The 23,162-nt window shown below is 42.7% G+C and overlaps 1 protein-coding gene across 4 annotated transcripts in view; it reads left to right on the forward strand.

Moving 5' to 3' along the window:
• LOC118399392 (alpha-2,8-sialyltransferase 8F-like) overlaps positions 1–23,162 on the forward strand; it is a 46,220-nt gene that overhangs the window by 5,217 nt on the left and 17,841 nt on the right. For 2 of the 4 annotated variants that reach the window (XM_052472070.1, XM_052472073.1), the window contains exons 2-9: positions 3,768–3,851; positions 5,246–5,332; positions 5,592–5,736; positions 6,010–6,122; positions 7,188–7,274; positions 9,737–9,854; positions 10,058–10,222; positions 11,193–12,962. In XM_052472070.1, coding sequence (XP_052328030.1) covers positions 3,835–3,851; positions 5,246–5,332; positions 5,592–5,736; positions 6,010–6,122; positions 7,188–7,274; positions 9,737–9,854; positions 10,058–10,222; positions 11,193–11,375 — 915 coding nt within the window. In that variant the 5' untranslated portion in view covers positions 3,768–3,834 and the 3' untranslated portion in view covers positions 11,376–12,962. Of the gene's footprint in view, positions 1–3,767; positions 3,852–5,245; positions 5,333–5,591; positions 5,737–6,009; positions 6,123–7,187; positions 7,275–9,736; positions 9,855–10,057; positions 10,223–11,192; positions 12,963–23,162 lie in introns of those variants that run through there. The other 2 variants (XM_052472072.1, XM_052472071.1) reach the window with 2 other exon arrangements.

The following is a 23,162-nucleotide window of genomic DNA, read 5'->3' on the forward strand; positions in this document are numbered from 1 at the left end:
ATTCAACCAGTTTTTGCCCAGTGAGCTTTATGTTGACCTGGAAATGAATGTGTGTGTACTTTATTTATTCCAGAGGGGAAGTTTGACAAACTAACAATTTGTTTGTGTGGTACCCTGCGAACCATGACCCATTTTGTATTTTACATGATTCAAAAGTAATGGTCTGTTGTGCATGGTTGCTGTTCATACAAGGACCTGTACACTGCTAGACATGATCGCCTTGTCGACCTGGTTCTATTGTCAACAAAGCAGCAAGACAGAATTATTAACCCAAGTTTTCAAATTATACATCTTCCCAAAGAAACAACCAGTAAAGGGATCTGTGCATTTCAACAACTGCATAAATACACCAATTTCACGTTTGCATGTAAAAACAGAACCACAACTGCTGCACATGCTTTCAATGTTTTTGATTAGCCTACCAAAAGTGATATTTTTAGAATGAGCAGTGAGCAGCCAGGTCCCAAGTGCATGGCCACACAAACAGAGGGAAAATGCAAACAAGCGACAACTGAACACAAATGATCTAACTAAGGGATAGCTACCGAGCATAATGTCACAAGCATGATGAGCTCGCTGTGATGTTTTTGTCCTACCAAATCTGAGAATATCCTAACAATTGTATCCCTCTGTACTTTTGACAGGCAGTGGATGTTCAGGTCCCAGGGTACTAATGACTGTAATGATTGTGTTTACAAGTTCATTGCAATTTCCTCTTTAGCGCCATCTGTTCAGTACCTGATAAAGCAGACCCAGAAGACCTGGGCCTTCATTTCAACACCCCCCAGGAAGGTCCATTTTATTTTGTGCTGTGAAAATATGGTGAAATGCTGCAATCTCATTGCTGCAGTCATTCCTATACCAAGCAATGTAATAGCTGGCTATGCAATCCAAGCACTGAGGGACAGGCCAAACACCTGGAGTCGCTGATGGCAGAGCAGTAGGTAACTGAACAGCTTGTTTTGAACAATAGATTTTAGAAACCGTAAAATGTATACAAATGAACCACACTTCTATGAACATTTTAAACATAATCCTTGAATTATATATTTTGTAGACCAAATGTTTTTTTTAAATTGCCCGGGAGAATCCCTGTCAAAACTGGATGCAGTTTTATTGCCATCATTGTCCAATTCATAAATGTTGCCTGCTCGACCCTCGAATTAGCTCGAGGGAGATAGTGAAGAACTTTCACTTTGTTCACTTGTGGGGTCGATATGACCCTCCAATTCAATGCAAACTGTAGTCACGTGTCAAACTCAACACCCGCTGCATTCTAAACACGTAAAAGACACACCCTCAGCCCCCAAATGAAGTGGACACTTGCAGGGCGAGGGAAGAATGAATTAATTTTAAATGTACCGCCCTTGTCCGGAAATTCGTCACTCATTCAACCCACGGTTGTGTTTTTATCATCAGTCTACACACAACACACCACAATGACAGTGAAAAAACATGTTTTTAGAGCTTTTTGCAAATTGTCAAACTGAAATATGACATTTACATAAGTATTCAAACCCTTTACTCAGTACTTTGTTGAAGCACCTTTGGCAGCGATTACAGCCTCCAGTCTTCTTTGGTATGACACTAGAAGCTTGGTACACCTGTATTTTTGGGGAGTTTCTCCCATTCCTCTCAAGCTCTGTCAGGTTGGATGGGGAGTGTTGCTGCACATCTATTTAAGTCTCTCCAGAGATGTTAGATTGGGTACAAGTCCGGGCTCTGGCTGGGCCACTCAAGAACATTCAGAGACTTGTCCTGAAGCCACTCTTGCATTGTCTTGGCTGTGTGCTTAGGGTTGTTGTCCTGTTGGAAGGTGAACCTTCACCCCAGTCGGAGGTCCTGAGCATTCTGGAGCAGGTTTTCATCAAGAACCTCTGTACTTTGCTCTGTTCATGTTTGCCTCGATCATGACTAGTCTCCCAGTCCATGCCTCTGAAAAACATCCCCACAGCATGATGCTGCCACCACCATGCTTCACATTAGGGATGGCTCCAGGTTTCCTCCAGATGTGACACTTGACATTCAGGCCAAAGAGTTCAATTTTGGTTTCATCAGACCCGAGAATTTTGTTTCTCATGGCCTGAGTCCTTTAGTTGCCTTTTGGGAAACTCCAAGTGTCATGTGCCTTTTCATGCGGAGTGGCTTCTGCCTGGCCACTCTACCATAAAGGCCTGATTTGGTGGAGTGCTGCAGAGATGGTTGTCCTTCTGGAAGGTTCTCCCATCTACACAGACAAACTCTGGAGCTGTCTGAGTGACCATCGGGTTCTTGGTCACCTCCCTGACCAAGGCCATTCTCCCCTGATTGCTCAGTTTGGCTGGGTGGCCAGCTCTAGGAAGGGTCTTGGTGGTTCCACTTCTTGCATTTAAGAATGATGGAGGCCACTGTGTTCTTGGGGACCTTCAATGCTGTAGACATTTTTTGGTACCCTTCCCAGATCTGTGCCTCGACACAATCCTGTCTCGGAAATCTACGGACAATTCTTTCCGCCTCATTTCTTGGTTTTCGCTCTGACATGCATTGTCAAGTGTGGGACCTTTTTATATAGACAGGTGTGTGCCTTTCCAAATCATGTCCAATCAATTAAATTTACCACCGGTGGAATCCAATCAAGTTGGAAGAAACATCAAGGATGATCAATGGAAACACGATGCACCTGAGCTCAATTTCAAGTCTCATGTTTGTGCCATCGTGTGCATTAGTAGCACAATTTGTAACTTATTTAAATTGTTCTTACACTTGTATGTTGACTCCATAAGGATTTGAAGTTTTGGCAGACTTTTTTCTTAGCGGATGTACAATCCTCGCCAATTTAATTATGGTCTGTTTTAGGCCCCGGAGTGAACAGAATTGTACACTCGATCACAAACGAGGGCTGAGGGGCTTAGGTTGCTAACTTCCCTTGCTTGGCTAATTGTTTGGACCTACGACATAGATGGCCACGGGGATTCCCCCAAGGGCATAATTCAAGCGTGTGTCTTTTACGTGGTTGAAATGCAGCCACTGCTGCATTTTCGGCGTGTCAGACAAAATTATGACGCTAGCTTGCTAACAAAAAAAAAAATATGAGATTTGATTTTTGCTTTGTAAAATTGCCTTAGTCTTGTAGTGAGGGGCCTATAAAACATAGCTAGATTCATTAACATTTTGGGGGGAATTCTGAAATTTATTGGAATAAATGACCAAACTATAAAACTAGCTTGCAAGCTATGGGTAGGTAGATACCTGACAGGCGTGCTAGCTAGCTATGTTAGCTTTTTAGGTACATTAATAGGTTTAAGCTCAACTTCAACATTTCCACCAAGGACGTTGCCTCACCGATCATCACTCTCCCTCACTTGGGCAAGGGACATTTTGAAGTATACTCTGATGTGACTATGTAAAACGTCATTCAAGGGCTGAGGGTTCAGGGCTGAGGGATGGCCACTTTGAGTTTGGACTGCAGCCATTATTTTGTTTGGCCACCATCAGAGGACTCTTCCAATAACTTCTTGATGAAAAAACATAGAATGTTTGGGTATGTTCTCATCTGTGTTTTCCCCTCTGGCTGGGATGTTTTTTGCTGTTCAAATAAGTGGTTGAATGTCCATTGGACTCTTGTACACCCCACTCTCTAACCCGGAGCCGGATTTCTGAGTACTGCATAATTGTCCTTTCATATTAAACCATTTATAGACTAGTTTACAACCTTATCTAGTCATAAAGCATTTCTGTGATTTGATCATTTAGCCTTATCAGAGAATTGATTTATGTGTGTGTTGCAGAGATGGGTTTTTGGACTCTGTCCAGAATAGGTTGCAGTGCAGAAGACTGAGAGAGAAACTGGTGACCATGACTACTATGAAAAAGTAAGTGGGGCTTTGATTATTTGATTACTTTTATTTTTTAATCTCCATTATCTAACGCTACGATGTCAGGTAATCTTCCTGGGGTCCGAGTGAGAGATTCTACGTAAGATTTTCTTTACTGGAAAGTCTGATCAGATCAACCAGACAATCCATCCTGATCCAACAAGTTCACCATCTATATGTCAATTTATAGTGTGTGTGTGTGTGTGTGTGTGTGTGTGTGTGTGTGTGTGTGTGTGTAACAAGATCACACGGTTTGAATTCAGTATTCTACGTTTGTCTAAACGTCATAATTTGACGGTTAAGTTTAGGAATGAATTCCGATTGGTTAAGTAACCTTTTTACGAGGGTGGGCTAAATCAGTGTCACAGAGTGTTTCTTGGCAGTCTTAAACAAATCTACTTTGAAACAAAAGCATACACATGGTATGGGCCCAGATATAGAGTGTATGTATGAAATGTATTCAGTTTTGAGTATTATATATTTTATATACTATTATACTTTTATATGTGTCACAGAAGGCTGAAATATAACCAAACAATTTCACATAGAAACACTTGATTTGCAGGGCCTCCCGGGTGGCGCAGTGGTTAAGGGCGCGCTGTACTGCAGCGCCAGCTGTGCCATCAGAGTCCCTGGGTTCGTGCCCAGGCTCTGTCGTAACCGGCCGCGACCAGGAGGTCCGTGGGGAGACGCACACTTGGCCTAGTGTCGCCCGGGTTAGGGAGGGCTTGGTCGGTAGGGGTGTCCTTGTCTCATCGCGCACCAGCGACTCCTGTGGCGGGCTGGGCGCAGTGTTCGCTAGCCAAGGTGGCCAGGTGCACGGTGTTTCCTCCGGCGCGTTGGTGCGGCTGGCTTCCGGGTTGGATGCGCACTGTGTTAAGAAGCAGTGCGGCTTGGTTGGGTTGTGTATCGGAGGACGCATGACTTTCAACCTTCGTCTCTCCCGAGCCCATACGGGAGTTGTAGCGATGAGACAAGATAGTAGCTACTACAAAAATTGGATACCACGAAATTGGTGAGAAAAAAATAAAATAAGAAACACTTGATTTGCGGGTTAAAAAAACAAAAAAATGTAATTTAACTATGAAATTATGAAAAGGTTGAGGGCGGTTTGGTCATTTGACCGCAGGAAAGGGTTTTAAGGGTTAAGGTTTGGGAGAGGGTTAAAACAGAAACAAGGTTAAGTTTAGGTATTAATTCCAAATAGTTAAGGTTTGGGATAGGGTTTGGGATATTAAACCCACGATTCTCAGAGCCAATGACGCAAGACTACTTGAAAGTACGTGCTCACCGCTGCCCTTAGTGGCATCTGACGGCATCTCCCGACGTGGTGGGAATGTTGAATATTGCATTGGAATTGGAGTGACCTGGTGTGTTTGTGTGTGTGTCAGAGTGGACATTGGCCTGTTCTCTCAGGAGGTGAGAGAGCTAATGAACTGTCCCTGGAGACTCAACCTCACACACAGAGAACTACACAGGTGAGACACACACCAGTGGAGCCTGGTGGGAGGAGCTATAGGAGGACAGGCTCATTGTAATGGCTGGAATGGAATACATGGAACAGTATCAAACACATGGAAACCACGTTTGACTCCGTTCCAATTATTCCATTCCAGCCATTACAATGAGCCAATCCCCTATAGCTAACTCCCACCAGCCGCCACTGACACAGTTTTCACACACACCTTGCTCAGTCTTGCGATAGTCTCCAACAAACTTCCTGTCCTTCCCTCCCAGGACAGAGTTGTGGTCATGCTGTAACGCTTCTGATAGGCTGATGGTGACCAGACAGAACACCAATCAGAACCAGAGTCTGACTTATGATGCAGAGAAGTGGAGGAAGAGAAAGGTGGACCAAGCACTATGGGACATGTTGCCTCAGGTGTTTGTATGGGTTAGCTCTTCTATCCTTGTGAGGACTTAAAGTCCCCACAAGGTTAGTAAAACCAGGACAATTGTCCCTCGTGGGGACATTTCCCACATCCCCATGAGGACAAAGGCTATTTTAAGGTTTGGGTATAGGGAAAGGGGTTAGTGGTTAGGGTTTGGGTTTGGGTTAGTGTTAGTGGTTATGGAAAATAGGATATTTAATGGAAATAAATGTTATGTCCCCCTTGAGGATATAATAACAAAACGTGTGTGTGTGTGTGTATAGACCGTACCCTGGAGTAAAGGTTCATTGAGTCGTTGTGCCGTGGTGGGAAGTGGAGGAATCCTGCAGAACAGCAGCTGTGGAGCGGAAATAGACAATGCTGACTATGTCATCAGGTATCAGCAACAACATTCTCTATCAATCAATCCATTATTGGTAGTAATCTATAGCAATGTAATGCAGTTGTGTAATGTTCAAAGTTCATTTTTTTATTTCATTTTTTTTCTTCCCCTTTTTCTCCCCAATTTCATGGTATCCAATTGTTAGTAGCTACTATTTTGTCTCGTCGCTATAACTCCCGTACGGGCTCGGGAAAGACGGAGGACGCATGACTTTCAACCTTCGATACACAACCCAACCAAGCTGCACTGCTTCTAAACACAGCACGCATCCAACCCGGAAGCCAGCCGCACCAATGTGTCGGAGGAAACACAGTGCACCAGGCAACCTTGGTTAGCGTGCACTGCGCCCGGCCCGCCACAGGAGCCGCTCGTGCGCGATGAGGCAAGGACATCCCTACCGGCCAAACCCTTCCTAACCCGGACGACGCTAGGCCAATGGTTACGACAGAGCCTGGGCGCGAACCCAGGGTCTCTGGTGGCACAGCTGGCGCTGTGGGAGGGAGGGTCTCTGGTGGCACAGCTGGCGCTGTGCGGGAGGCCTGTATAATGTCCAAAGTTGATGTGATGTGTGACAGTTGTTTATAATCTTGTGTGAATGTTGTGTGGATATTCTGTGAATCTTGTTTTATCCTATCGAAACCGGCACCTCTTTCTGAGTCCATCACTAGTTTGTATATGGCGCTCTTATTCAAATCAAATTGAATTTGTCACATGCGCAGAATGCAACGGGTGTCAGACCTTACCGTGAAAAGCTTACTTACAAGCCCTTAATCAACAATGTAGAGTTTAAAAAAAATGTATTTAGCAAAATATTATTTTTAAAAAAAAGTATTAGATATATTTTTATATATAAAGTAACATTAAAATAACAATAACCAGTCAATATACAGGGGGTACAAAGTCATTGTACGTGGGCACAGGTTAGTTGAGGTAATATGTAGGGAGGGGGATACAGTTATTTGTTGTGTTGATGTAATGTGGTGTGAATGTTGATGTAATCTTGTGTGAATGTTGTGTTGTCGTAGTTGTTTCTAATGTTGTGATTGTTGTTGTTGACAGGTTTAACCTGGCTCCTATCAACAAGAGTTATGACGTGGGAGTAAAGACAGACCTCATAACGGCCAACCCTTCCCAGATCAATAAAAGGTATATACTCTATCAATACACATGATCAGATACAGACAAAGAGCTCTATTTTCATGTCATCTGACCGAAGCACCGGTTTCAATCCCAGAGCAAAAATAATAAAAACTCCAGGAAGAACCTCAGCCACACTATATATAGTGCATTCGGAAAGTATTCAGACCCCTTTACTTTTTACGCATTTTGTTACGTTATTGCCTTCTTCTACAATGGATAGCTTTTTCCTTTGTTTTTTAAAAATATTTTTATTATCAATGACAAAGCAAAAAAAAAATGTTTAGATTTTTTTTTTAAATGTGCAAAAAAAACACCGGAACACATTTGCATAAGTACAGACCCTTTACTCAGTACTTTGTTGAAGCACCTTAGGGAGCAATTACAGCCTTGAGTCTTCTTGTTTATGATGCGACAAGCTTGGCACACCTGTATTTGGGGAGTTTCTCCCATTCTTCTTTGCAGATCCTCTCAAGCTCTGTCAGGTTGGATGGGGAGTGTAACCGCACGGCTATTTTCAGGTCTCTCCAGAGATGTTTGATTCGTTTCAAGTCTGGGCTCTGGCTGGGCCACTCAAGGACATTCCGAGACTTGTCCCGAAGCCACTTCTGCATTGTTCTGGCTGCGTGCTTAGGGTCGTTGTCCTGTTGGAAGGTGAACGTTCACCCTGAAGAAGGTACAGTGATGCCGGAACGTTGGTGATTTACCCATTAAATGACTGGGAGTTTATATATATATATGGAGTGTGCGACACTTTATTTTTAGAGTTTGGAAGGTGAACCTAAGCCTGAGTCTGAGGTCTTGAGCAGATTTTCATCAAGGATCTCTCCGTACTTTGCTCCGTTCGTCTTTCCCTCAATCCTGACTAGTCTCCCAGTCCCTGCAGCTGAAAAACATCCCCACAGCTGACGCTGCCACCACCATGCTTCACCTTAGGGAGGGTGCCAAGTTTCTTCCAGACGTGACACTTGGCATTCAGGCCAAAGAGTTCAATTTTGGTTTCATCAGACCAGAGAATCCTGTTTCTCATGGTCTGAGAGTCTTTAGTTGCCTTTTGGCAAACTCCAAGCGGGCTGTCATGCCCTTTTTTAATGAGAAGTGGCTTCCGTCTGGCCACTCTACCACAAAAACCTGATTGGTGGAGTACTGCAGAGATGGGAGAACCTTCCAGAAGGACAACCATCTCCACAAAGGAACTCTAGAACTCTGTCAGAGTGACCATGGGTTCTTGGTCACCTCCCTGACCAAGGCCCTTCTCCCCTGATTGCTAAGGACAATTCCTTTGACCTCATTGCTTGGTTTTTGCTCTGACATGCACTGTCAACTGTAGGACCTTTTTATATAGACAGGTGTGTGCTTTTCCAAATGATGTCCAATCAAGTTGTAGAAACATCTCAAGGGTGATCAATGGAAACAGGATGCACCTGAGCTCAATTCCGAGTCCCATAGCAAAGGGTCTGAATACTTATGTAAATAAGCTATTCGTTTTTTTTCATCTTTAATAAATTAGCAAAAAATGTCAACCTGTTTTCGCTTTGTCATTGTGCAGTATTGTGTGTAGATTGCTGAGATTAAATAAATAATCCATTTTAGAATAAGGCTGTAACCTAACAAAATGTGGAAAGAATCATGGGGCCTGGATACTCACCCCCCCCAAGGCACTGTACTTGGTAATAAATAGAATAGTGCAGTTGTAAAATGGCAGCAATTGTATGTTGTAAGGTGCATGAGTCTTTGTATTGGGTATATAGCATTCTGTGAATTTGGAGATGTCTCTGGTTGTACTGCTGGACTGTAAATGATAGAACAGTCCACCGTGTCGTTAAATGCTTTCTTTAGAAGTTGATTTACTGTGCTGCCTTCTGTAGTGAGGACATCCGAGTGTGATAGTTAATGTAGCTACCAAGTTAGCTAGCTTGGATAGCGATCTAATCTTTTACCAGGCAGAGGAATGAACGGTAGTTACAGCGTTTTGACAAGACAATGTTACTAACATTGCTACCTTTCTGGCAAACGGCATGAATAGTTTTTATTTCAATGTAAAACCAAAGAATTATACCGAGTGTATACATGTTTTAACTGTTCTGAAGACATTGGAAAATGGAATAGATTTATCTTCTTTTCAAAATTGTCTGTGAACTGTTATTGCATCCACTACAGTTTCAAATGTGCCACAGCCTAGACTGCTCAGGACGTTGACACTACGTCATTCCCAGCCGACTACCCATGAGAGCGGGTGTTTCTTGGAAATTGTGTTCAAATCTAGGAAAAATCTGCATTCTTGTTAGAGCTGTCCCTACAAAACATCTGTACACACATAGTTACCCAGTGCAGCTGTAATTGACCACAATTAATTAGCACCCTCTCTAAGGCTCAGTGTCGTTATCCTCACAAGGGATAATCCTCACAGGGGTGCTAATAATTTGACCCCTTTTGAGAATCTCCTAATGACTCCCCTTGCTTTTCCTCAGATACCCTGACCTCCAACGGAACCCTGGACCACTGATGGAAGTCATGTCAGCCTATGGCCACACCCATCTGCTTCTCCACGCCTTCTCTTTTGGTTTCGGGACCTCCCCCTGCTTCAAGGTGAGCTGCTACCATGAAATAAGACTAGGTACCCGGCTCCTGCCCGACAGGACCCAATGCTATATGCCTGTTAAGGGCTGGGCCTATTTTTTTCCCATCAATAACTATCATTTTTAAGAACAAAATTGATAACTAACATTTGGATCCTGGGAGAGGAGGGTAGATGGTAATGATGTCATTAATCAGTCTTTATTCATTTCCAGGTGTACCACGCCCTCCGTAAGGCCTGCACCCAACAGAAAGTGGTGTTCTTTCACCCAGACTACCTGCTTAAGCTGGACAAGTTCTGGCGTCACCGCGGGCAACGAGCCCCACGGCTCTCTACTGGTATGATGCTGGCCAGCACTGCTCTGGAGATCTGTGAACAGGTATGTGTGTGTGTGTGTGTTGCCTCAATAGAGGTTCCTGTCCAATCTGAAGTTTCCATGTCCTTGTGCAGGAGGGAAAGGAGGAAAACATTGAATAGGACCGGCACAAGCACACACCCTTGCCTCACACTAGTGCCTACCCCAAAGGGTTCAGACTCCTGACCCCCAACTGTTATCCTGGCCATCATCCTCTCATGGAACTGACACAGGATGTTCACACATGTTCACACAGCCAACCTGCATGAGGGCCTTCCAAAGGAGTTCACGGTGTACTGTGTCGAAGGCTTTGGAGAGGTCCACAAAGCCCATGAGTCGGTGTTTCTGTTCACTGCACTTTTCCTGAAGTTGAAGTTGCACGGAAGATAATGTCCACCGGACTTCTGTTCTTTCTAAAGCCGCACTGGGTCTCCAGTAGGAGCTGCCACAAAGCTGGAATCTGAACGAGTACTTGAGCTTCAGTATGTGGATGATTGTGCTCATGTGACACACCCCAGAAGCTCTACAAGCCACCCTCACCGCAGCTGTACAGACAGCTACAACTGGGCCGTTCTGCAGGTGGTCAGAAAAAGCGTCTGAAGGACCACTTGAAGACTGTGTGGGATAAACCCTGGACTCCCTCTGGACTGTTGCGGCGGACCGTTCCACCTGGTGCTGCGGACCGTTCCACCTGGTGCTGCGGACCGTTCCACCTGGTGCTGCGGACCGTTCCACCTGGTGCTGCCTCTGCCATCAAGGAGTGCAGTTGGCTCAGGAAAAAAAGGACTGCGTGTCGCCTGGCGAAGTGACCAAGAAGACATAAGACCATGGCTGCACCGGCCTCAACGACCGCATGCATCCCGCATCGGATTATACAGTCATTAGCGTAGACACAAGTGGTAGAGGATGTGATTTACTACCCTAAGAGATTAAGTGTGTGTGTGCGTACGTATGTGTTTGTATATGTTTCTAAGTCTCTATCTCTATCTGTCAGGTTCATCTGTATGGCTTCTGGCCCTTCCCTCTGGATCTATCCAAAAATACTTTGCCACATCATTACTATGACAACGTTGGTCCAAGTCACTTCATGCACGCCATGCCTGAAGAGTTCCTGCTGCTATTACAACTCCACAGCCAGGGGGCACTACAGCTACATGTTGGACCCTGTACACCCTAACAAGCAGATGGTCAGGGGGCCAGAACATAATTCTAATAATTTGCACAGTGCAAATTGACCACAACTAAGCCCCAAAATAGGTTATATTTGAAAATAACAATCATTCCAACAATCATAACGTGTCTCTTTTTTAAGCTCCAAAAAATCTCATGGGCCGCCTGTTGCCGACCCCTGCCTTACACCCTAACCCCTTCAACTATAACCTAAATGTCTCTATTTATTTGTTTTATTTAGCCTTATTTTAATGGTGAGTTGACTGAGGAAACATTCTCATTTACAACAACGACCAGTAACCCCTACACCACTACAACTCCAAAGCCAGGGGGCACTACAGCTACATGTTGGACCCTGTACACAAGCATAAGCGACACAAGCGGCTGCCAGGGGGCCCCTGAAACAACAATAATAACTGTTGGGGTCTCAACTTACAGTTGAGAGTTAGAATAGTACATGTTTTTGTTAGGGCTCTATTCAATCCATATCCCAGAAATTCAGCATTACAGCGTGATTGAAATTTAAATGCAATGTTCCACATGAGCGGAGATTGCATTTACGGTAAACACTGCAGATTTTGGCTCAATAGGAAATTAGCAATACAGATTCAATAGAGACCTTAGTGTTGCCAGTTATCTAAACTGGTAGTCATCATGGCCTAATACCGATCGGGCACGTGCCCTAGGGCCCTGACCTCCAAATGGCCCCCATTGACCTTGTTTGTCACTCCAATATCATTAACATGAAAGTCATTACAAAAAATATTATTGCAGGAAATGTGCTTTAAAACTGCAAAAAAATGTTCTCTACCCTATGGCAAAATTGGTAAAATTCCAGGACATTAGCTTTAAAATGGCAAGAATTTATCTCCGCCCCATGACAAAATGTGTAGAACTACAAAAAACTTGCAGGGGCCCCCCAACCAAATCTTGCTTAGGGCTGGCCCTGCCTGTACACCCTAACCCCTTCACCATAACTCCTACACCCTAACCCCTTCACCATAACTCCTACACCCTAACCCCTTCACCATAACTCCTACACCCTAACCCCTTCACCATAACTCCTACACCCTAACCCCTTCACCATAACTCCTACACCCTAACCCCTTCACCATAACTCCTACACCCTAACCCCTTCACCATAACTCCTACACCCTAACCCCTTCACCATAACTCCTACACCCTAACCCCTTCACCATAACTCCTACACCCTAACCCCTTCACCATAACTCCTACACCCTAACCCCTTCACCATAACTCCTACACTCTAACCCCTTCACCATAACTCCTACACTCTAACCCCTTCACCATAACTCCTACACTCTAACTCCTACACTCTAACCCCTTCACCATAACTCCTACACCCTAACCCCTTCACCATAACTCCTACACTCTCTAACCCCTTCACCATAACTCCTACACTCTCTAACCCCTTCACCATAACTCCTACACTCTAACCCCTATTAATACAACTCCACAGCCAGGGGGTGATACAGCTACATGTTGGACTGTCTGTAACAGAGTTATTTATACATTGTTATTAGTATGCTGTGGTTTTATATTTTATGGAAAACATTAAAATGTTATACCAGTTTTTGGATTTCCTTCCTGTAATGGTTTTAATGAATTTATCAAATTATTTATACACTTCCTTGTGTGTGTCACTACAGACCCTGGTTCGATTCCAGGCTATATTGTGATTGGGAGTCCCATAGGCCTGCGCACAATTGGCCCAGCATCGTTAGGGTTTGGCCGGGGTAGGCCGTCATTGTAAATAAGAATTTGTTCTTAACTGACTTGCCTAGTTAAACAAAGGTTAAATAAAATAATGAGTGCATCCATTGGTAATTATGTGCATATATACAGACACACACGTGTGTATATATACAGTTGAAGTCGGAAGTTTACATAACTTAGCCAAATACATTTCAAATCAGTTTCTCACAAATCCTGACATTTAGTCCGAGTAAAACTTCCCTGTCTTAGGTCTGTTAGGATCACCACTTTATTTTAAGAATGTGAAATCACATTAGAATAATTGTTGAGTGATTTATTTCAGCATTTATTTATTTATTTATTCACATTCCCAGTGGATCAGAAGATTACATACATTCAATTAGTATTTGGTAGCATTGCCTTTAAATGGATTAACTTGGGTCAAACGTTTCGGGTTGCCTTCCACAAGCTTCTCACAATAAGTTGGGTGAATTTTGGCCCATTCCTCCTGACAGAGCTGGTGTAACTGAGTCAGGTTTGTAGGACTCCTTGCTCGCACACGCTTTTTCAGTTCTGCCCACAAATGTTTTATAGGATTGAGGTCAGGGCTTTGATGGCCACTCCAATACCTTGACTTTGTTGTCCTTAAGCCATTTTGCCACAATGTTAGAAGTATGCTTGGGGTCATTGTTAAGACCCATTTGTGACCAAGCTTTAACTTCCTTACTGATGTTGCTTCAATATTATCCACATAATTTTCCTTCCTCGTGATGCCATCTATTTTGTGAAGTGCACCAGTACCTCTTGCAGTAAAGCACCCCCACTACATGATGCTGCCACCCCGTGCTTCACAGTTGGGATGAGGTTCTTCGGCTTGCAAGCCTCCCCCTTTTTCCTCCAAACAACATAACAATGGTCTTTATGGCCAAACAGTTCTATTTCTGTTTCATCAGACCAGAAAAGTATGATCTTTCTGAATGTCCCCATGTGCAGTTGCAAACCGTAGTCTGGATTTTTTTTATGGCGGTTTTGGAGCAGTGGCTTCTTCCTTGCTGAGCGGCCTTTGAGGTTGTCGATATAGGACTTGTTTTACTGGGGATATAGATACTTTTGTAACTGTTTCCTCCAGCATCTTCACAAGGTCCTTTGCTGCTGTTCTGGGATTGATTTGCACTTTTCGCACCAAAGTACGTTCATCTCTAGGAGACAGAACATGTCTCCTTCCTGAGTGGTATGACGGCTGCGTGGGCCCATGGTGTTTATATTTGCATACTGTTGTTTGTACAGATGAACGTGGTACCTTCAGGCTTTTGGAAATCGCTCCCAAGGATCAACCATATTTGTTGAGGTCTACCATTTGTTTTCTGGCTGATTTTCTTTTGATTTTCCCATGATGTCAAGCAGAGAGGCACTGAGCTTGAAGGTATGCCTTGAAATACATCCACAGATACACCTCCAATTGACTCAAATTATGTCAATTAACCTATCAGAAGCTTCTAAAGCCATTACTTAATCTTCTGGAATTTTCCACGCCGTTTAAAGGCACAGTCAAGTTAGTATAGGTAAACTTCTGACCCACTGGAATGGTGATTAAGTGAAATAATCTGTCTGTAAACAATTGTTGAAAAATGTACTTGTGTTATGCACAAAGTAGATGTCCTTACTTGGAAAAACTACAGTTTGTTAACTTCTTTGGGATAGGGGGCAGTATTTTGACGTCCAGATGAAAAGCGTGCCCAAAGTAAACTACCTGCTACTCAGGCCCAGAATCTAGAATATCCATATAATTGGTAGATTTGGATAGAAAACACTGGTGAAACCCCGAAGACAAACCATTGAAAAAAATTCAGCATACCACTGATTTCAATGGCTGGCACTTTTATAATAGGGCGAAATTGTCCCCGATTGCATTTCATAGGGCTTCCACTAGATGTCAACGGTCTTTAGAAAGAGTTTCAAGCTGGTTTTTGGAAAAATTAGGGTGAAGTTGTAGTTTTTCTAAGTGGCTCCCATTTTGGCTGTAGTGTTTCCAAGCGCATGGTCGAGAGAGCGGGTTCTTTTTGTTTATCTCCGGTAAAGACAATAATGATTCTCCGTCTTACATTTTATAGTTTATTTGCGTATTGGGGTACTTAAGGTTTGATTATAAACGTTGATTGACTTGTTTGGATAAGTTTATTGGTAATGTTTGGGATTCATTTTGTATGCCTTTTGAAGGAGGGAAACCGAGTGGATTATTGACTGAAGCGCGCCAGCTAAACAGAGTTAAAAAAAACATGGATATAAAGGACTTTATCGAACAAAAGGACCATTTGTAATGTAACTGTAACATTTTGGAGTGCCAGCAGACAAATATTTTTAAGAGGGAGAACTTGCACAATTGGTGGCTGACTGAATACTTTTTTGCCACACTGTATATACTGTACTCAATACCATCTACTGCATCTTGCCTATGCCGTTCTGTACCATCACTCATTCATATATCTTTATGTACATATTCTTTATCCCTTTACACTTGTGTGTATAAGGTAATAGTTTTGGAATTGTTAGGTTAGATTGCTCGTTGGTTATTACTGCATTGTCGGAACTAGAAGCACAAGCATTTCGCTACACTCGCATTAACATCTGTAACCATGTGTATGTGACAAATTAAATTTGATTTTGATTTGATTTGGCCCAGATAGCTGGATGAGGTGTTTACGGACATATTCAATCGCTCCCTAACAAGTGTGTGGTCACCACATGCTTCAATATGGCTACAATGGTTCCTGTACCCAAGAAGGCAAAGCTAACTGAACTAAATGACCATCGCAACCACTTCTGTCATAATGAAGTGCTTTGAGAGACTAGTCAAGGATCATATCACCTTCACCTTACCAGCCACCCGAGACCCACTTCAGTTTGCATTCAGGTCCACAGACAACACAATCGCCATCACACTGCACACTGCTCTACCCCATCTGGACAAAAATAATACCTATGTAAGAATGCTGTTTATTGACTACAGCTCAGCATTCAACACCATAGCACCCTCCAAGCTCATCCTCAAGCTGGAAGCCCTGGGTCTCAACCCCACCCTGTGCAATTGGGTCCTGGACTTTCTGACGGGCCTCCCCCAGTTATTGAAGGTAGGAAACATCTCCACTTCGCTGACCCTCAACACTGGGGCCCCACAGGGGTGTGTGATCAGCCCCGTCCTATACTCACTGTTCACCTTCAACTGTGTGGCCATGCACGCCTCCAACTCAATCATTAAGTTTGCAGACGACACAACAGTAATGGGCTTGATTACCAACAACGACGAGACAGCCTACAGGGAGGAGGTGACGGCACTCGGAGTGTGGTGTCAGGAAAACAACCTCTCACTCAACGTCAACAAAACAGAGGAGATGATCGTGGACTTCAGGAAACAGCAGAGGGAGCACCCTCCTATCCACATCGAAGGGACAACAGTGGAGAAAGTGGAAAGTTTTAAGTTCCTCGGTGTACACATCACAGACAAACTGAATGGTCCACTCACAGACAGTGTGGTGAAGAAGGAGCAACAGCACCTCTTCAACCTCAGGAGGCTGAAGAAATTTGGCTTGTCACCCAAAACCCTGACAAACTTTCACAGATGCACAATTGAGAGCATCCTGTCGGGCTGTATCACAGCCTGGTACGGCAACTGCACTGCCCTCAACCGCAAGGCTCTCTAGAGGGTGGTGCGGTCTGCACAACGCGTCACCGGGGACAAACTACCTGCCCTCCATGACACCTACAGCACCCGATTGTCACAGGAAGGCCAAAAACATCAAGGACATCAACCACCCGAGCTACTGCCTATTCACACCGCTACCATCCAGAAGGCGAGGTTAGTACAGGGACCGAGAGACTGAAAAACAGCTCAAGGCCATCAGACTGCTAAACAGCAATCACTAACTCCGAGAGGCTGCTGCCTACATTGAGACCCAATCACTGGCCATTTTAATAAATGGATCACGAGTCATGTTATACAATGCCACTCAATGATCCAAACCTAACCTAGCTGGTGACTAAGCCTACACAGCCCAACCCTAATGATCCTTCAAAGTAAACATTGATTTCATTCTAACGAATACACCAGAGAAATATGTTTCTACTGGTGTCTTCACCTAAGATGGTGGTGACCATTGCCCAGTTGTTTGTGTTAGAGATGTGAGAATACAAAAAAGCCTTGTGTCATCACAAAGAAGAACTTTTAAAAAACTTAAGTGAACAGGCTTTTTTACATGATCTTGATTTTAGTGACCTTGATTGTATTTCAGCTCTCCCTGATCCTGATTTTAGCTTTGAGCCTTTTTGGAGATGTCTTCAATACTATTGTGGATAATCTTGCTTACAAAGGTTTAAAAGGTAGGTTGGATGCCTTGTGCACTAGGGAATTATCAGAAGTCATTCATAAAAGAGATGATGCTTGGGTCAAGGCGAGGAATTAGAAAAGCTACATCTGATTATTATGTAACCACTCTTTGGGATTGTAATGGGAACCCAGCAAAATTCTGGAAAACTGTCACATCCCTGAAGGGTTCTACTTCCTCCTCTCTGCCACAACACATTAATTCAGACACTGGCCTCATTGCAGAAAACAATGCCATCATTGATGAATTTAATCACCATTTTATTTCAGCGGGCTATCTTTGAAATAACTTCTAAGCCTATTCACAATGAGACTGGGCTGGATGCTGGATGAGACTGGGCTGGATGCTGATAGGGAGAAAAAGCCTTTCTGTTAGGCTATTTACAAAATAAATAAGTCCTGGATGCTTTGCTAGCAATAGACAACTTTTCTCTTTTTTATGAGAAGTGTATTTTGAATGTAAACAGCAACCACTTCAATTGTTAATGATCTTGTCAATGCTTTAGACACTGAAATGATATGCTGCTTTGTTTGTGGTCCTGTCAATAGCTTTTGATACGGTTGATTTATTATATTTTACTGATTAAGTTTTCCTCGATAGGCCCGAGATCTGACGCCTGTTCATGGTTTCATAATGATGTTAGTGACAACTCAGGCCTTCGTGATTGTTGAGGTTAAGTCTGAACTTCCTGAAGTGCATAAATGTGTATCACGGGTCAATTTTTTTCAGTTTCTCAATTTGTGGCAAGATGGGAAAATGACTGAAACACGAATTTAGTTAACTGTAAGTATTGGTGAACACTTCTCTTGCCTATAACTGCAGTCGTGTTGAACCGCATGTCCAAATGACTGACTATACTATCCAGAGCCACATAAAACACTGTTGCGAAATCCAGTGTCTGACATCTGTTCATCTGCTATGTCATCTTCAGTCTCATCAGGGAAACGATTCTTTTTTTCCTGGCGGCTCCTCTGTTCACTGTGAAACTGAGTAGTTCCACCCATTTAATTTGCCACCGTGGAGGCTTCTGCCAGAAGAGCGTCCCATTGATTACACAGAGACTGTATTTCTTCCTGTAGTGCCTTAATGTGAGCTGCTTCCATGTCCAGAGAAATATTTCCTGACTGAAAAATTAGGCTTCTATTATCAATACACTGCAAAACTTTTACCCAGAAAGTGAGCAGGAAGATTGTCTTGAAAGACATGAAGATGCTTTTCAGACCTTTTTTAATTTAAAGACATAAATGAGTTTGCTCACAAGAAGACTCGACGCTGGACTCTTGCAGTGTAACCTCTGAGTTTTGTTTAAAGGGAACAAACACAAGGATAAAATGCTTTAAACCCTGTTCTACCCAAGCTTGCCCGGGGATGGGCAAAATACTGTTTCAGAGTATATCTCCTGTTGAACTTACTCGGGAATGCCCACATAATGTCTTGACACGACAGTTAGTTTCACAGATGCTTGTTCTCTGTAGGTACCACATTTATGCCTGCAGTCCACATAGTTCAGGATTTTCTTTGTGTGTGTGTGCATGTTATTCAGGCATATATTTAGGAATTATGCATAGGGCAGAAGAGGGTTAGCCTTGTTTAAATAACTTATTACGCATTTTTATCATCTGAAACATGGATCATTGGTAATTTCTTCATTAAAACTGACTACAATACCATATATTATAATAAAGCATAAAAATCCTCATGACACAGACAACTTTTAACATTAGGAACCGAAAATGTTTGCATTACTGTTAATATTGGCAAAGGATGAAGGTGAAAACTAGAAGTTGCACAATTGCAATATAGAGCAGCAGAAGCGTGTAGTTAGTACATTTAATTACACATTGTTCAGTACGTTATCACAATCTGAAACATTCTGATTTCTATGTTAGGGGCCCGGTAGGTTTTAATTTTGGCAAACGCCCCTGGGTAGGCTACTCCGGTTATTTCGCTGTGGAACCAGTGGAGGGAGACGACCCCCCCCCATTCAGAGGCTGCTGCCTACATTGAGACCCAATCACTGGCCACTTTAATAAATGGATCACTAGTCACGTTATACAATGCCACTCTAAATAATGCCACTTTTAATCATGTTTACAGAGCCTACATTACTCATATCACGTGTATATGCTGTATTTTATAACATTTATATCGCTCATCCATATACTTACATGTACATATTCTCATTCACCACTTTAGATTTGTGTGTATTAGGTAGTTGTTGGGGAATTGTTAGATATTACTGCACTGTCGGAAGTAGAAGAACAAACATTTCACTTCACTCGCATTAACATCTGCTAACCATGTGTGTATGACCAATAAAATGTTATTTGAATTGGAAAATGAAGGGTGTTCAAGCACACATACTGCAAAAGAATCCACTGGCCACATACTCACCTTGTGCCTCCATAACTCTTAATCTTGTGGGTGTACATGCAGCTTAGTCGTGCCCAGAATTATCAACCTTTTTTGGCTGTGTGAATCGTCTTTATAATCTGTTCAATGCCAGCCCAGAGCACTGTGCCATTCTCAATGAAAAGACTGGCAGCTGTCTTAACCGCCTTTCAGACACGCAATGGAGTGTGTCGTATTGCTGTGGTCTGACCAGTGGCAACTCATTTACTATCATCAAGGCCCTAGACATGCTTCTTGCTACCTGCAGTCTAACAAACGAAGCCAAATCTGAGGCAAAAGGTCTGAAAAGCATCTTCATGTCTTTCAAGGCAATCTTCCTGCTCACTTTCTGGGTAAAAGTTTTGCAGTGTATTGATAATAGAAGCCTAATTCTTCAGTCAGGAAATATTTCTCTGGACATGGAAGCAGCTCACATTAAGGCACTACAGGAAGAAATACAGTCTCTGTGTAATCAATGGGACGCTCTTCTGGCAGAAGCCTCCACGGTGGCAAATTAAATGGGTGGAACTACTCAGTTTCACAGTGAACAGAGGAGCCGCCAGGAAAAAAAGAATCGTTTCCCTGATGAGACTGAAGATGACATAGCAGATGAACAGATGTCAGACACTGGATTTCGCAACAGTGTTTTATGTGGCTCTGGATAGTATAGTCAGTCATTTGGACATGCGGTTCAACACGACTGCAGTTATAGGCAAGAGAAGTGTTCACCAATACTTACAGTTAACTAAATTCGTGTTTCAGTCATTTTCCCATCTTGCCACAAATTGAGAAACAAGTACTCCAAATATCTCACAGATGGATTTGAAAATGAAGTGCGACGTTTAATGACACAAAATGGTGCCACTTTTTCAGATGATCTTTCTCCTGTAGAGCTCCCAAATGCCACCCACAAGATGCAGCTACAGAGCATTTTTGGAGAGGTGTGCATCGCACTGCGAATGTTCTGCACAATGCCTGTAACAGTTGGTGGAGGTGAACGTGCCTTCAGTAAGCTGAAAGGTATAAAGAACTATCTAAGGTCTACAATGTGCCAAGACAGGTTGAACAGCCTTGCCATCCTTTCAATTGCAAACCAGTTAGCTAGAAATTTTAATTTAAAGACATAAATGAGTTTGCTCACAAGAAGACTCGACGCTGGACTCTTGCAGTGTAACCTCTGAGTTTTGTTTAAAGGGAACAAACACAAGGATAAAATGCTTTAAACCCTGTTCTACCCAAGCTTGCCCGGGGATGGGCAAAATACTGTTTCAGAGTATATCTCCTGTTGAACTTACTCGGGAATGCCCACATAATGTCTTGACACGACAGTTAGTTTCACAGATGCTTGTTCTCTGTAGGTACCACATTTATGCCTGCAGTCCACATAGTTCAGGATTTTCTTTGTGTGTGTGTATGTTATTCAGGCATATATTTAGGAATTATGCATAGGGCAGAAGAGGGTTAGCCTTTTTTAAATAACTTATTACACAATTGAAGAGAACAGGTCGCAAAATCGACCCGTGATACACCTTTATGCACTTCAGGAAGTTCAGACTTAACCTCAACAATCACGAAGGCCTGAGTTTTTGTCACTAAGATCATTATGAAACCATGAACAGGCGTCAGATTCTCAGGCCTATCGAGGAAAACTTAATCAGTAAAATATAATAAATAAACAGTATCAAAAGCTATTGACAGGTCCATAAACAAAGCAGCACATAATTTCAGTGTCTAAAGCATTGACAAGATCATTAACAATTGAAGTGGTTGCTGTTTACATTCAAAATACACTTCTCATAAAAAAGAGAAAAGTTGTCTATTGCTAGCAAAGCATCCAGGACTTATTTTTTTGTAAATAGCCTAACAGAAAGGCTTTTTCTCCCTATCAGCATCCAGCCCAGTCTCATCCAGCATCCAGCATCAAGCCCAGTCTCATTGTGAATAGGCTTAGAAGTTATTTCAAAGATAAAATGTTGATTAAATTCATCAATGATGGCATTGTTTTCTGCAATGAGGCCAGTGTCTGAATGAATGTGTTGTGGCAGAGAGGAGGAAGTAGAACCCTTCAGGGATGTGACAGTTTTCCAGAATTTTGCTGGGTTCCCATTACAATCCCAAAGAGTGGTTACATAATAATCAGATGTAGCTTTTCTAATTCCTCGCCTTGACCCAAGCATCATCTCTTTTATGAATGACTTCTGATAATTCCATAGTGCACAAGGCATCCAACCTACCTTTTAAACCTTTTTAAGCAAGATTATCCACAATAGTATTGAAGACATCTCCAAAAAGGCTCAAAGCTAAAATCAGGATCAGGGATAGCTGAAATACAATCAAGGTCACTAAAATCAAGATCATGTAAAAAAGCCTGTTCACTTAAGTTTTTTAAAAGTTCTTCTTTGTGATGACACAAGGCTTTTTTGTATTCTCACATCTCTAACACAAACAACTGGGCAATGGTCACTACCATCTTAGGTGAAGACACCAGTAGAAACATATTTCTATGGTGTATTCGTTAGAATGAAATTAATGTTTACTTTGAAGGATATTTAGGGTTGGGCTGTGTAGGCTTAGTCACCAGCTAGGTTAGGTTTGGATCATTCCACGTGTCTTTTAGATTGTCTGAAGCCTGTATTTCACAATCATAATTTAGGTCACCCAAACTTCTGATTTAGTCAAAGACGACAACAAACTACATAACTCCTTGAGTGCACAAAGGTTAGCCGAGAGAGGACGGTAAGACCCCTATAACAGTTATGCATAAATGTTTCCCCAGACAAAGGCTTAAGGATTGTTGCTCATATTTGTTGGCAAGGTAAATGAATTTCAGTAAAGACACAGAGAATTCCAAAAAAATAAGAATGGCCACTCCACCCTGTTTGTCAGCTCTGAACACATTGTAACCCTCAAAGTTAATATCAGAGTTCAGAATGTCCCCAGAGATCCAAGATTCAAACAACACCAGAATTTCTGGATTTATCTGCATAGCCAGATCTTGATGTTATCCAGTTTAGGAAGTAAGCTCCTAATGTTAAGATGCATCAACCCAAGCCCTTTACGATGTTTAAAGCCACACGAAGCCTCCAACTCAAACAAGCTATGTTCAATAGGCAGTTGCATCATGTCTGATGTTTGATATTGATATAGTTGGTATGGCTATATGATTGCATAGAACTGCACAATTTGGTCTATCACTATTTGTAATAGAGAAGAAAGTAGAAATTGGAATTACTTTTCCAAGGTTGGCATCAAAGGGCCTGAGGCCGCAGCCAATGTCAGTATGAGAAACTCTCAGAGTAATCAATGAT

The sequence above is a fragment of the Oncorhynchus keta genome, chromosome 20 (assembly GCF_023373465.1).
Source record: "Oncorhynchus keta strain PuntledgeMale-10-30-2019 chromosome 20, Oket_V2, whole genome shotgun sequence".
In the NCBI taxonomy this organism is placed as follows: Eukaryota; Metazoa; Chordata; class Actinopteri; order Salmoniformes; family Salmonidae; genus Oncorhynchus; species Oncorhynchus keta.